The sequence below is a fragment of the Myripristis murdjan genome, chromosome 11, assembly GCF_902150065.1.
Source record: "Myripristis murdjan chromosome 11, fMyrMur1.1, whole genome shotgun sequence".
Taxonomy (NCBI): Eukaryota; Metazoa; Chordata; class Actinopteri; order Holocentriformes; family Holocentridae; genus Myripristis; species Myripristis murdjan.
In genome coordinates this window covers 7,821,685-7,835,748 of record NC_043990.1, presented here as the reverse complement: position 1 = coordinate 7,835,748, position 14,064 = coordinate 7,821,685, and the positions used below count along the sequence as shown (strand labels likewise).

At 39.1% G+C, this 14,064-nt stretch overlaps 1 protein-coding gene across 2 annotated transcripts; it reads left to right on the top strand.

Annotated features, from left to right (window-relative positions):
• Window positions 1-994: 994 nt before the first annotated feature.
• LOC115368093 (carboxy-terminal kinesin 2-like) lies at window positions 995-11,634 on the top strand. 2 transcript variants are annotated; one of them, XM_030064080.1, is made up of 18 exons: window positions 995-1,080; window positions 1,382-1,410; window positions 2,022-2,111; window positions 2,762-2,861; window positions 3,454-3,507; window positions 3,729-3,788; window positions 4,381-4,579; window positions 4,800-4,965; window positions 5,717-5,884; window positions 7,236-7,349; window positions 7,614-7,700; window positions 8,424-8,621; window positions 8,708-8,872; window positions 9,054-9,192; window positions 9,592-9,731; window positions 9,947-10,020; window positions 10,535-10,610; window positions 10,963-11,634. In XM_030064080.1, exons 2-18 carry the CDS (start codon window positions 1,393-1,395, stop codon window positions 11,005-11,007), a joined length of 1,893 nt encoding a protein of 630 aa, XP_029919940.1. In that variant the 5' UTR covers window positions 995-1,080; window positions 1,382-1,392; the 3' UTR covers window positions 11,008-11,634. The 2 variants fall into 2 exon arrangements, with proteins under 2 accessions (XP_029919940.1, XP_029919941.1); XM_030064081.1 differs by lacking the exon at window positions 995-1,080 and adding an exon at window positions 1,099-1,283.
• The last annotated feature ends 2,430 nt before the right edge of the window (window positions 11,635-14,064 follow it).

Genomic DNA, 14,064 nt, shown 5'->3' with positions numbered 1-14,064 from the left:
TGAGAGAGCCGTACACACCATTTGCATGAGAGCATCTAGTTTTCTGCATAGTGTACTTTACAGGGATGACATCACATAGCAAATTATATGGAGTTTGAAAAAAAAAAAAAAGTATTATTTTGTTTGTTTGCAAAGGACTCTGTACAGCACACAAACATCTCACTTAAGTAATTTTTCCCCAAAGCAAATACCTCAGCTTTGTGATTTCTAAGTGAATTTGTTGTTAACCAGGATTATCAGTGTTTGGGCAGAGGTTACCAAGGTTGTTAAGGGATCCTGCCACCTTATTTTGTATGCGTGTCAACAGAGGTCACATTTTAACGTCATGAAGTTTTGCTTGATAAATCGGGGAAGTCTGGTTTGAGAAATTGAAGTGATTTAGAATCATAAAAAATTTTGAAAAACAAGGTCATTTCACAAGTAGTCTGATGATCAGTTCATATGCAGAGACAAATCAGTTTAGCAAACATTTCTTCTGTAGCGTGGACGCCCTGACCACTGTGACTGCGGCAGGACAGACACTACAAAATACCACTGCTACACTCTCGTATTGTTTGACTCGCTCACGTTTCAAATCCCACAAGTGTTGTAATTGGTCAGAAAAATTCACCAGTCCTATTCGCTAAAACAGCCATGACGTGAAAAGCAGAAGAGCGCTCACCCAATCATAACCCGAACCTGAACCATGTGGGCGTATCTTCCCATGACGTGTATTCAATATTTTTCCCTAGGATGGCGAAGTCATGACCTAATTGATTTACATTCATTCTCTACAACAATTTCCTAACCGCAGCCATAGTCAATTTATGCCTAACCCTAACCTTAACTATGGATGTATAAAAAGAACGACAGCAACCTAAACATCACCTCAAATGATAAGACAAAATGAACACTAAAATTACTTCGCCATGCTAGGAAAAAATGTTTTTGCAATGCGTAGACGTACGGGGGGGGCTGGATTTAGGCTGGCGCAACCAATCAGGGCAGCGTATTCGAAGTGCCCACCAAAACAGTTCAATTTCAAATTCAAACGGCTGGAGACGGTGGAGAGAGAGAGTTTGGGACACGGTTTCTCCTACGGTAATTTTAAAAAAATAATAAATTAGCTATTTTGTAGATTTCAGTGTTAAAAAACGAATGATTTGCTAACGACTGCATTTTGCCATAACACTTCATACTTTAGCGTAAACATCAGATAATGTTTGCGATGCATGATTATCCATTATTCGATAGTTAACAGTTATCCTAGCCTGCTAGCTATGCTACAGCTAACCAGCTTGCAGGTAAGCTAGTGGAATATGTTCATGATCAAACTCATGTTTGAAGAAACAGCTACTTGTGCTCATTGTTGGTGTTTTTTTTCTCGTTTGTGTAATTTCAGAGGAAAATCCAATGAGTAACGCTAAAGAGGTGAGTACTGACCTGCACGAACTGAAATACAAACAAACATGGCAGCGATGTTTGTGTCGCTTGAAACGGTGTCACAAAATATTAAGTAGCTCAACAGCTATCGCCAACTAACTTTACTGAACCCCGATGGGGAATTGAGTCAGTTGCATTTGCTGAAATTCCCTAGAGAAGAATTAGCGTCAAATGCTAAGAAATAGAAATACAAGAAAATAAATAGAAAAATATGTGCCATTTGTGTAAAAAAAAAAAAAAAGTGTAGATTGTGTGTAAATATGTGCATTATTCCCACAAAATATTACAACAATAAATACAGGATGAAGAAATTTAGTATACATTAAAAAAGTGTACCTATACACCATATATACACAGGGAATCATAACCCATATCTGTATATATATGTACCTATATCTAGTGCTAGTTCATATATCTCTTTGATGTCACTAAATCACCCTGTAAAGAGCTTCTCCATTCAAAGAATGGGAGACTGACTTTATGCCTGACAGAGATGTGGCTGGAGAGATGTCAACATGAATGCTGGAGCTGTTTTTTTTTTTTGTTTGTTTGTTTTTTTTCTGATATTTTGTTCTGATCACATCTTTCCCCTACAACAGAACAGCGTATCCCGCTTGCCAGTCATGTCGAGCAAGAGAGTGCTGACTGCTAGCAACAGCTTGGAGAATCATGATTGTCAACCTGCTCAGGTTTGTGATTAATATTCATATTTGTTTTTATGTATAACGTATTTTTTTCCCTTTAGAAAGCCTCTCTTTAGTTCTTTTCCTATTTGCTAGGTGTTATATACAATCATTGCTGGGGCATCTTTTCCAGGGGTGTTTTTAATCTGAAACTTGCACTATTTACTGTTGTTTAGCTCGGCCGGTACTGCTGTAGCAGGTTACCCCGGAAAACAACGTCAGCTAATTTTCGTGCTACGTCAATGCATGTAAAAGTGTAATGTAAAGTTAGATAAGTTACTGGTGTCAAAGGACAAGGCTCTGGCCTACTGACCGTGTTAAAGCTGTTATTTTATGTGCATCCTGGCTGTCTGAACAGTGTCTTAAGATGCAAGACAATTATGATCTAATCTAATAAGTTATCTTGTACATGAATTCCTGGTTATTTAGTGAGCACCCAGTGGAGAGTTATGTTATTACTAAACTAGGGTCACAGCCAAGGTAATGTGTGCAATGTGAAACATATTCTTGTCTTGTCATCTTGTCATAGTATGTCATAGAACTATGGCTGGAGGACAGTCTTTCCATGATGGGCCCTCCAATTTAGTGTCATAAGTAACTCAATAAGTTTACAGCAGTGTTGTTGGTTTATGCTCATGTGCTTGCTGTTCTTGCAGAAAAAGATGCGGAAGGAGCCAGAGCCGACCAAGCCAAAAGCAGCAGCAACCATTATTGGCAATAGGAGGCCTCCTGTTGCAACTACCAGGGCTCCTGCTGGTAAGTTGCAGGTTAAAACCTACATTTCAGCATTACATTTTTGCCTAGATTCAGAAAATATACAGGGATTTATCTTGTCAGTGCTTGTGTAGAAATATCAATATCATGTGCTGAAAATACTAATTACACAGGATGATATTTACAATTAACACAGGATTGATTATAAAAATCTGTTGATTCAACTGCATTGATCTGATAAGAAAAAAAAGCAAGAGAATGAACTTGGACTTAGGCCTTAATCCATATGACATACTGTGAACTGACTTTTTTTCTCCAGAATTGAGAAGAAAATTGATAGTCCTGCACATGTTTATTTAAGGGATATAAAATTGTCTAAACGTACTGAATCAAATAGTTAACTAGAATTGTGGCTTACAAACTCAAAATGAATAATTCTACAAGAGTTATAAATTGAACTAGTGAATCATCAATTTAATTGAATCTCCGTTAGACCAAAGAGTCACACGCCTAGTATTAAACAAGTCAGATGTTCTGATTTCCAATGCAGTCTTTTTTTGTTTGTTTGTTTGTTTGTTTTGGTTGGATAATCAGCAAAATCTTCCATATCCTCTCGTTCTATGTGCCTTCACAGCTAAGTCGGTTCGAGTTGCAGGAGCTGCAACTGTTGCTGCGGGTCCTTCCAGAGGTGAGATGACAGACAATAGTAGAGTGTGTGTAAGCTGGGATGCTTTTCTACCCCCAAGCATTTCAGGTGTACGCTTCACAAAATTTTGGAGGATTTACCATCACAGCATAAGGATGCATGATATAATATGAATGTTATTTCTGCAGCGGAATACATACATACATATACACACACACACACAAATAAATAAATAAATAAAACCCAGATTTTCATACCCTCAGGTGTCCTGAAGCAGGCTACTGCTTCAACTGTACCAAAGGGAGGTGCTGTCCCAAAAGCAGGTGAGACTTTTGTTCACTCACATCTTTACTAAATTAAAATAATTACTCTCAAGTACATTTATGGTTGTACTCGAGGCAACTTTAAACAACTGCTTACCTGCTGATCGTCTCTGACAAATAACAAATAATTTGAAGGTTGCATTTGTTTTGTTTTTTTGTTTGTTTGTTTGTGTCTGGCAACATTATGGGAAGGATCCCTACAAACATATGATTTTGTTTACATTTCACTTCTTACAGCCCCTGTTCTAACATCTTTTACTACTTCCACAAGTGCTTTTAGTAGACATATGTCTTTGACTTTTCCAAATGCCCCCAAAGTTTATATTGCAGTCTTGACTCGCGGCTGAAGTGATCACCTTCGATGTTAGACCATTTCTAAAACATGTAGGCCTTATTAGTCATTTGGTCCCCAAATTATGGAAAAATAAGTTCCAGGTTTAAAAATAGTGGATTTACCCTTTAAGCTAATATATCTGTTTGCGGGATGGTTTGTAAATACACCACCCTGGCAAATAGATTGCAGGAAGGTCTGAACTGCTGTATGTCAAACTAACTTTCAATGCCAAATGATTGGTGGTAATGTGATTCACAGGTGGAGGCGGGGGTACTCGACGGCATGCCTGGGACCTTAAGGGCAAAGTCAGTGATATGGAGGGCAAAATTGCAAACTACCAGGGTAAACTTAAATCGGCCAGCTTGGAGAATGAGCAGCTGAAGGGCTCCATGGCTCAAAAGCAACTGAGAGCGGCGGAAATGGAGCAGGAACTCCAGCGGCTAAGGGCCCAGCTCAGGTACCATAGCTGAATGTTGTGGTCGTCGTAGTGTGACTAGTTTGATAGATAATGCTGTTAAGATGTGACACGCAGTATCATTTTAACATAGAAACATGCTGGACAGACAAACAACAACAAAATAAAACTTTGTAAACTTGCATTTAATTGATGTGTCATTGCTGTAGTCATGCAAATTTGTTGCACATCCAATGTATGTGCTGTCTTTTTGTGGGTTTAGTGATTATGAAAAGAACCAGCAGACTTTATTGGCGGTCCAAGATGAATTGGAGAAAACCATCACTGACAAGAACACCATCCAGAGGGACCTGGCCAACCTAAAGGCCAAGTTCACAGTCATGGAGACTCTTCGAGAGAGCCAGGAGGTAGAGCTCCAGACTCTCAAGGTAAAATAGCCAGCAATCAAACCCTTAAGAACATCTGAATTCTGGTCATGGCTTGTATCTTCACATTTTATATGCCATGTGGTGGACACTTAAATCCAATATACCAGAATAATGTTGGTGCCATAGTCCACCTGTTGAGTTATACATGGCCACTATCTACTCTTGACATTCTTGGTCATAGAATTGACAGTTTTCAGGACACAGAAGTATTGAGTGTGGTTGATAATGTCCACATGTTGAAAGGTTTGTGATCAGACTAGCCCCATTCATGCTAGTCATAAGCAGCTCCATAGAAAAGGAAAAAAGCAGTAGTAACCTCTTGGCAGCACTTTGAGCAGGTGGCAGGTTATCTGATTGAAATTAGCCAAACTGACATCATGTCTTACATCCTCAAACACTTTTCTCTTGCCTCACATTAATACTGTGTTGGGAAAATACTTGCAATATAGTATGCAGACTTACTTTTATGTGCCTGGAGCAGGTCTGTTTTCAAGTGGTTCTTGTTGTACAGCTATTACAAGTGCAGAAACTAAGGTTGACATATGGTCATTGTTGCCACTGAGTCAACCAGTGGAAATGCATCATGTAACCCGCTAGCACCAACTTTCATGGATCAGACAAAAAGTAAATACAAATGGTTGTCTGGTCGGAGATCCATTTTTATTACACAGTATGTGGATTTGGGACAAAATAACATTTGGTGTGTTTTTTTTTTTTTTTTTTTTTTGTCTCCTTTTCCTCTCCACTACAGATGAAGCTGTCGGTGCAGGAATCCACTGTAGCTCGCCTGCAGACAAGCCTCAGAGACAGTGAAGAGCAGGTTCGGTCACTGATGGAAACAGTGGCACAGCAGAAAGACGACATTCATGCAGGCGAGATGGAGCGCAGGCAGCTCCATAATACCATTCAGGAACTCAAGGTGAGTTCTAAGTCTAGTTTTATACGAGATATGAGACCTGAAACTAAAACATAGTAGTACTTAGATTTGGGCTTCAAATTAGGGCTGTGCAATAAAAATATCACAATATGTTTTTCCTCAATATAACTATAAAATTTCAATAAAATGTCAATTTTAAAACAGGATTACATTACATGAATAGAACAGTCTGGTTGCATGCTCAGTCACACTATTATTTTGGGAGGTAGGCCGCAGGAGATTAGAATAATGATAATGATAAGCATTCTGTTTTCTTAAGATATTAAAAGTAGCCACTAAATATGACTTATTTGTAATTTTAAAATTTATTTTGTCATATCGTTCAGTCCTGTTTTAGATAACTGCATTGAAATAGTGAAAAGAGTTGATATGAATTATGCCAAGTTTGAAGCTAATACAGCATTAGGCATTTGAAAACCCAGTTCTAAGTGGAGGAAAAAGAACTACAAAGCTTGTCAGTAGTTTAATGTATGTGTGTAAAAAAACATTTAACATGAGGCCTTTTTAAAGGCTTTGACTATGTTTACACGCACACCATATTCTGGTTCGGGTCAATATTCCGGCTAAGGTAACTGCGCTGCGGCAACTGGAATATTCCGTTTACATGTCAATCGGCATGTTCCCGTGTTTCGGCATATTCCACTCTCTTATGTAATGCGACACTCAGCCGCGATGGGCAGCAGTACGCGTATAGGCGTCGGGTCTGCCAGACGAAGAAGTCTTCTTCAATGTCTTCTTCTTTTTCTTCTTCTGTCGCTATTTCTATGTTTTCTCCCATCGGTATCCTCCATGATATTTAAGTCTTTTATTAGCTGAAGGCAGACTGCAGTCTCCTGGCTCTTGCTGCTGTTTGCCATGCCGTTTTCCCCGCTTGCAGTAACCATAGCAACAAAGACGCCACAGAATTCCTTGTGAGTCGAGCATGCGCAGTCGTGACTGAATATTCCAGTTCGGGGCATTTTCCGACTAAGGTGTTTACATGCCACAGTATTCCGGCTGGAACAGGCATATGCCAGGGGTCTTATTTGGAATTCTCTCCAACCGGAATATGACCATAACCGGGTTCGGTGCGTGTTTACATGACACCTGCACAACCAGAATATTGCGAATATTCCGGTTAATACAGGAATAAGGTGTGCATGTAAACGTGCTCAATGTCCTGGAGGAAACTTGAAAATTAGTGTATTATTTATGTGTGTTACATTGTTTTACATACACTTTAGTCCACCTTTTTTTGTAAATTGTTCTCTCCATTCTTTGTGCTACAAACAAGATGCTGTATTCTGTCTCTCTGATTTATGTCTTTGTCCATCACCCCCTTGTTCACCTGCAGGGAAACATCAGGGTCTTTTGTAGAGTGCGCCCGCTAGTGGATGGAGGCCTCAGTGAACACATCCAGCTTTCTGCCAATGACAACAAGATGCTGGCGCTGGCTAAAACTGAGGAGGTGAGGAGCATACCAGCAGCCCAGATAGTTGCCTTGCAGGACAATAAACTGCAGTGTTCATCTAATGGTAACATTGTGATGAAATAGCAGAAAGTGCTACCTTTGCCAGTAAATGTAACAATTTTATGGTATTCATGTGCGAAAAAGACTAATGTGCCCTTAACTGTAACCAAAGCTGTTACTGAAAGAATGTTTCATTGTTTCTTGCAAGAATTATCGATGTGGAATCGAAAAAACTGAATCCATCTTCTCTTTTCCCCTCAGTCCCATGTAGGCCGAGCCGGAGACACACAGAAGAGCTATAACTTCAGTTTTGACCGGGTGTTTGGCCCAAAAGCTTCCCAGCAGGAGGTATACAACATGCACACACATGAAAATCTTGCCTATTTTACTATGTTCTCCTGGTGAACAATTAGGGCCAGGACACATTGCCTACCTGAGGTTCCGTGTTTTAGCAAGTGTGTCTCGGGACTGTCTCAAGCCGTGTTGCAGCAGTGCATCATATCAAGTTTCGTGTGTGTGTGTGTGTGTGTGTGTGTGTGTGTGTTACTATGTTGTCACAGTAGATGCTGACCATGTTTGCTCTGGTCTTCATCAAAGGCAAACTCAGTATATCCATCAGTGTTGGGGTCAAATCACTTTATATCATTGAGCAAGCAGATTATTTTAAATTAAAAATATTGAAAGATCTGGCCTGTTTTTATCAATAAACCTGGAGAGGCACAACCAGGGTGCTGAAACATTCAGTAAATCTACCAAGAAACAAGAACTTCAGATTTTCTCTAAATACGTAAACAAACTAACCTTTTTTCCCTATTCTGCACCTGAAAATGGTCTCCTTTTAATGTGTGCGTTTATTTATTTTTTTTATTTTAAGATTGCCCCATCCACTGACTACATATGTTGAGATTAACTGCAATTAGAATTGATAAGCAACTGACTGAACTGCCAGCCAAAATTAATCTTGATCATATGAAGCCAGTCTCTATCCACTGTGACACAGTGGATATATCCATAGATATGCCCTCTACAGTTAAAATCAGGTGACTGGAGGTTTTGCTACTGTGTTCTCAGGTTTTTGATGAGATCTCCTTGCTGGTGCAGTCGGCACTGGATGGCTATAACGTCTGCTGCTTCGCCTATGGGCAAACAGGAAGTGGTAAGACGTTCACGATGGAGGGGGATGACACTGAGGAGACTATGGGCGTCATTCCCAGGGCCGTGCAGCAGATGTTCAAGACTGCAAAGAGGCTGGAAGAGCAAGGCTGGCAGGTTAGTTTTTCAATGAGAAGGTATGAGTAAACAAATGTGTAAAAACATTTTTGGTATCTTTTGACATTGTCTCTGTTTGATCTCAGTTCACCTTCACGGCAAGCTTTGTTGAAATATATAATGAAAACCTGCGAGACCTTCTCTACACCGGCAAGGCCAACAAAAGACCGGAGCATGAGATCCGCAAGCTGGCCAACAATGACGTTACCGTCACTAACCTAACCTACCAGAAGGTCTGCTCTGAGGATCAGGTACGACATATGCATCTGTGTTTTTTGTGTTTTTTGTGGGGGGGACCCAGGTTGGGGTGTGTAAAAACATTATTATAACCCCATAGTTAAGATTCCACTTATTGACAGCAAAGTTTTAAATCAGCATATTATGCAAGGTCATGCTCTGATATAACCCCAGCTACTCCTCTCTTCTTGCCAGGTTCTTAATTTAATCGCACTGGCCAAGCAGAATCGCTCCACGGCCCAGACCAACCTCAACGACCGCTCCTCTCGCTCCCACTCAGTTTTCCAGCTGGCCATAGAGGGAGGAAACGCTGGCAGGGACATCAACTGCAAGTGTGAGTATAATCCCGTATGTGCAGCGGCTGAGCAACCATTAACCATATCATGACATCTGAGTACCATGGTTAGAAGTTCCATTCATGCTCACGGGTTCATCTGACATGCAATCTTTAAGTAAGGAAAGATCCATTCCACATGACCCAACATTCAGCTTCAATCCCAAAGTGCTATATTGGTATGATAACATGTGTCCTACAGTGCCAAAGCATAAAAAGTACTGACATTCAGTGATTGATCCTATTACCAGCTTGATTAGGGAGTAAAAATATTCTCTTCTTCAAAACTGATGGACGTTCTCCATATTTCTTACTATAGTTTGAAGTTTTTGTTGCTCCTGCCACTCCTTCCTAATGAACATCTGTTCTGACCCCCTCTGTCTCTCCATTTGTGAACAGCCACTCTGTGTCTGGTGGACCTGGCCGGTAGTGAGCGAATGCTGAAGAGCCAGTCACAGGGGGAGCGCTTTAAAGAAATGACTGCCATCAACAGCTCGCTCTCCAACCTGGGCATTGTCATCACTGCTCTGGCCAACAAGGTCAGTCAACAGGAGCCCACATGAAAACCAAATCTGACTTCAGAATGTCTGCTGCCTCTTTAAGTTTAGATGTCTCAGAGGATCAGATTTTCATGTGGGCATGTCATATAGATTTTAAAAGGGGCTTTTTTTGTTTTGTTTTTCCCCAGATCAGCTTGTGTTTGGGAAAAAGTGATATGGTTCAGATGTAAACTGTTGTTGTGTTTGTTTTCCAGGAGAACTACATTCCCTACAGAAACTCAAAGCTCACTTACCTGTTACAGGGCTGCCTAGGAGGGAACAGCAAAACGTGAGTGCACCATCAGCAAACAATATACCAGTAGCCCGCTCCAGTAACCCTCAGCCTAATCCAAGACACACACTTCTCTTACGTAACTGTATTAATATTATAATCATGATATTTAGAATCTATATAAAATTTAGTGTCCTTAGCTTTCATTTGGAAGAAAAAAAAAAAACAACTTGTAAATATGTACCAATATCAGAAATGGCATTTGCCCAGGAAACTGGTACAACCCAGTGTTTAACTGCTATCTTGACTTGTAGCAGCTAAGTAATCCAGTTTTCAAATGATGGCTGGTTACCTGTGAAAGTTGGCTGGAATGATTTATTTAAAAAAAAAAAAAAAAAAAAAAAAAAAAAAACTACAGCGAAGTTTTACACTGCTTTAGTTAACATTTTAGTGCAAGAATTCCCTCTTACTGTGAGATTTTGTTCTTATAAGCTCTGTTATGGGAAAGGTGGCTATATTGAAGAACTCAGCCATGGCTGCTAATCTTTTTATTTTTACTGTCTCTCTCCAGCCTGATGTTTGTGAACATCTCCCCTGAGCCAGACAGCTTTGGGGAAACCCTCAACTCCCTGAGATTTGCCAGCAAGGTGAGTGGCTTCCTAGTCATTAAGTTGTTTGTCTTATATTGTAAAACCGGTGGGGGGGGGTGCAGATTTTTAGAGGGACAGGTGATCCAGATGGCCTCTTGAACAAGATAGTATGGTCTTGTAGAGAAACCTGCCTCATAAATCAGTTTATGTATCGGGGTGAAACTCTTTAGATTCAGTATCATAGTAAGAAAAAAAGAGCATAAAACAGAAAGGGAATGGAACATACTGAACATGACAGAATAATGTGTAACAGGAAGAGGTAGCTACGGTTGGATTTCTCTTTAACGATATTTGTTAGTACTTTGTACTCTAATGGTATGTTTTGTTTTGTTTTGTTTTTATGTTGCAGGTTAACGACTGTGTGATTGGCACAGCGACAGCCAATAGAAAGTAGACCAAGTCTGCGTCCTCTGTACAGAAAAGAAAGACCCTTCACTTAAAAAAAAAAAAAAAAAAAATCAAATATTTCTACAATTGCATATTTCAACTTTTATATCATTTTTATTTTTTGTGGGGACTATTTTGTGTCTCCACAGGACACACAAAATAGCTCATGCATATTTTAGGTAACATATTCCATTTTCAAAAACTATGAGTTAATATGTTTTGTTAATAAATGCTATCTGTGTGGTTTTTAGTGATAAACGGTCATGTTTCTTCCACCTTCTATTTCTCCTTCCCCTGGGGCACCACAGCGGATCGTCTGGATCCCTTTATGATCCACGTTTCATTTGGAATAGGTTTTATGTTGGATGGCCTTTCCTGACGCGGCCCTCCCCATTTTATTGGGGTTTGGGACCAGCACTAGCAATGCACAGGTTTGTGCATCCCCAGGGGCAGGAGAATTCAGCCCTCTATTCCACACAAATCTCAAGAGAAGAATCAAAGAAAAATGGAAACGCAGGAGATCATTGACTGTGTACACTTCTATCTCTTTGAGACGTTATTATTTTTTTCTATACTTGCTACATCAAATTTGTCATTGTAGCTTTGTGTAAATAAATCTTTTTTTTCTCCTCTGGCTGTGTGGATTATCGCATTTTGGTCTTGCAGACAGGGTTAGGGTTAGGTTAGGGTTGCTTGAAAAAGGTCTATGACCGAAACGTCGCAATAAACTCTGTTCTGGAAGTTGGCCAGTGTGCGGGAATTTATCCTTCGGTCTTGCAGACAGAAATTACCATCAAGGTTTACATTTAGATTTGCAAAGCCTGAACAGAGAATAGATGAAGACAATGCAGTCAGTTGCACCAAATAATTTATTAATCCCTTAATTTGATACAGGGTAGAGGTGAATATTTATGTTTTGTACCATAGTTTAAAACATTACGACCACTCAGGATTAATGTAAAAATGTCTACCAACAATCATTACCTGTATTTACCATTCAACAATCAACTGGTCAGTCAGACAACGTTATGAAGTTGTTTAGTGTAAAATAAGGTTAAGAAACTTAAATGTTAAAAAAATAACTAGTTTTCAGCAGCAACTTTTAGCTCTAAACTGATTCTTTTGTCCCCTTTCTCTTGGTAAAGGAATATTCAGTTCTGTTATTTAAATAAGACATGATGTATACAAAACACCTATTCTCACTTAGGGGTGATAATAAAAAAAAAAAAAAAAAAAAACAACTTGGAATAAGGTCCTTAACAGTCACTTTGTGTTAACATTCTCCACTCAATCCTGTCAAAAATAATCTGTAACAAAAAGTTGGTCTCCAAGTCAAATTAGTTCAATTTAAATGTTAATTCAATTTTTATCACAAACCCCATGATTAAAAAAATGTGTAAACTATTTTTAATGGAAATATATTGGGAACTGACTTTGATTCTAATTAAAGACTCATAAATCAAACCTTAAATATGCAGGCTGACATGCAATGAATACCACAAATGTTGGTAGATTCTGGAGAAAGTGTGCAAACCAAATTGAGTAATTTATAGGTCTTACATTTTTTGGAATGTGAAAATGTGAAAACACATGGGTGAGATGATTTGTGTATTTTTATGCAGTTAGTTAACATGTAATTTTACATACTCAAGTGTTAGAATGCTTACATTGAGTGACACTGCCAAGCTCATTTATTATCATGTTATAATAAAAGCAGAATCAAGAAAACTAACAACCTGGGGAAAAATTGTGGTGTTTTGTAAATGAAAATCTAAGAACCATGTGTTTCGTGAGATGCTGTCAAAAAAGACAATTGGAAGCTGTCATATGATCTCCGTCCATCTAAGCCGTGAATAGTGTCACTCGGGGCATATGAGATCAGCTGCCTGCTAGATACACTCACTTTTCACGACTCAAGTTAGCTTAGTGTTATTCTTCCTGACTGGGGTTGAAAGGACTTCCTTCGGCCAAAACTCAGTATATTGAAAGCAGCGTTCCTACCCGTCTTTTCCTTATAAGACACATTAAAACTTGAAAATGTCATCTTCCTACCTAGACATATTCTACTAAAATAAAGTTTCTGATTGAGCCTTCCATGAATGCAAAGGACCTCTGTGTCTTTGAGGGTGTGGCAGTCACATATAAACATAGAAATAAATGTGCTCTTTGTGTTCATATTTTGTACATTCACTCCCGGTGAAATCTATCTGTATGCATGTTTGCTGTATGATGTTGGCACACCTATAATATATTTGATTGTAAATAAAAGCATTAGATCACCACAAGACACATTTCTCACACATTCGCTTACAGACATTTAGTATTTCTTTGTTTTCATTTACCTGTGTTGAAGCAGTGATCAATACCGCCACTGCTGCGTTATAAGGGAAATTAAAATTCAGTATATTTTACCCAAATTTCACACAATACTAAGAGAGGTTGTATGGTTTCACCAAGATAAAAAGCCATAACTCAAACTGAAACAAATGTAGAATGAAAACTGAAAAAAAAAAAAAAAAAAAAAAAAAAAAACACCAGGCACCACTGCACAGTGATACAAAGGAAACACTGGATGTCACACTTCACAGGTCACTGAGCACATACAAAAGCCAACAGTCCTTTGTCTTAGACCAAAGAGGAGCTTTGAACCTGCATAAAAAAATATCCAAACTCATCCTTCACAGAAGGCAAAACGTTCAATCCTCTAACTCATCACTCTTTAGATTCACAACTGGAAATCTAAATGTCTCTCAAGGCATGCAGATGGATTCAGAGGTCATGTAAAATGTTGTTTCCCACCAGATAAGTGCTCTGTGCTGTACCTAGCCTGTATAGCCATGGAAAAACAGGTTTCTGATACAACATAACCACAGTAGGTTAATTAGAAGTACCATATAGTACCAATGCTATGCCATACTCATTGTATGTAACATTGTATTGTAACTCAATGGGCACAGCACAGCATGGATCCTGAATTTCAACTAAAGCAGGGAGCAGTATGGGTACAGCAGAATATGAATACTATACTCTAACTGTGTGGCAAGCATAGCCCATAGAATTTGTA

Coding starts and splice junctions, on each gene's coding strand:
- LOC115368093 (XM_030064080.1), top strand. Junction 5,885..7,235: donor ATACCATTCAGGAACTCAAG/GTGAGTTCTAAG, acceptor GTTCACCTGCAG/GGAAACATCAGGGTCTTTTG. Junction 7,350..7,613: donor CGCTGGCTAAAACTGAGGAG/GTGAGGAGCATA, acceptor TTTTCCCCTCAG/TCCCATGTAGGCCGAGCCGG.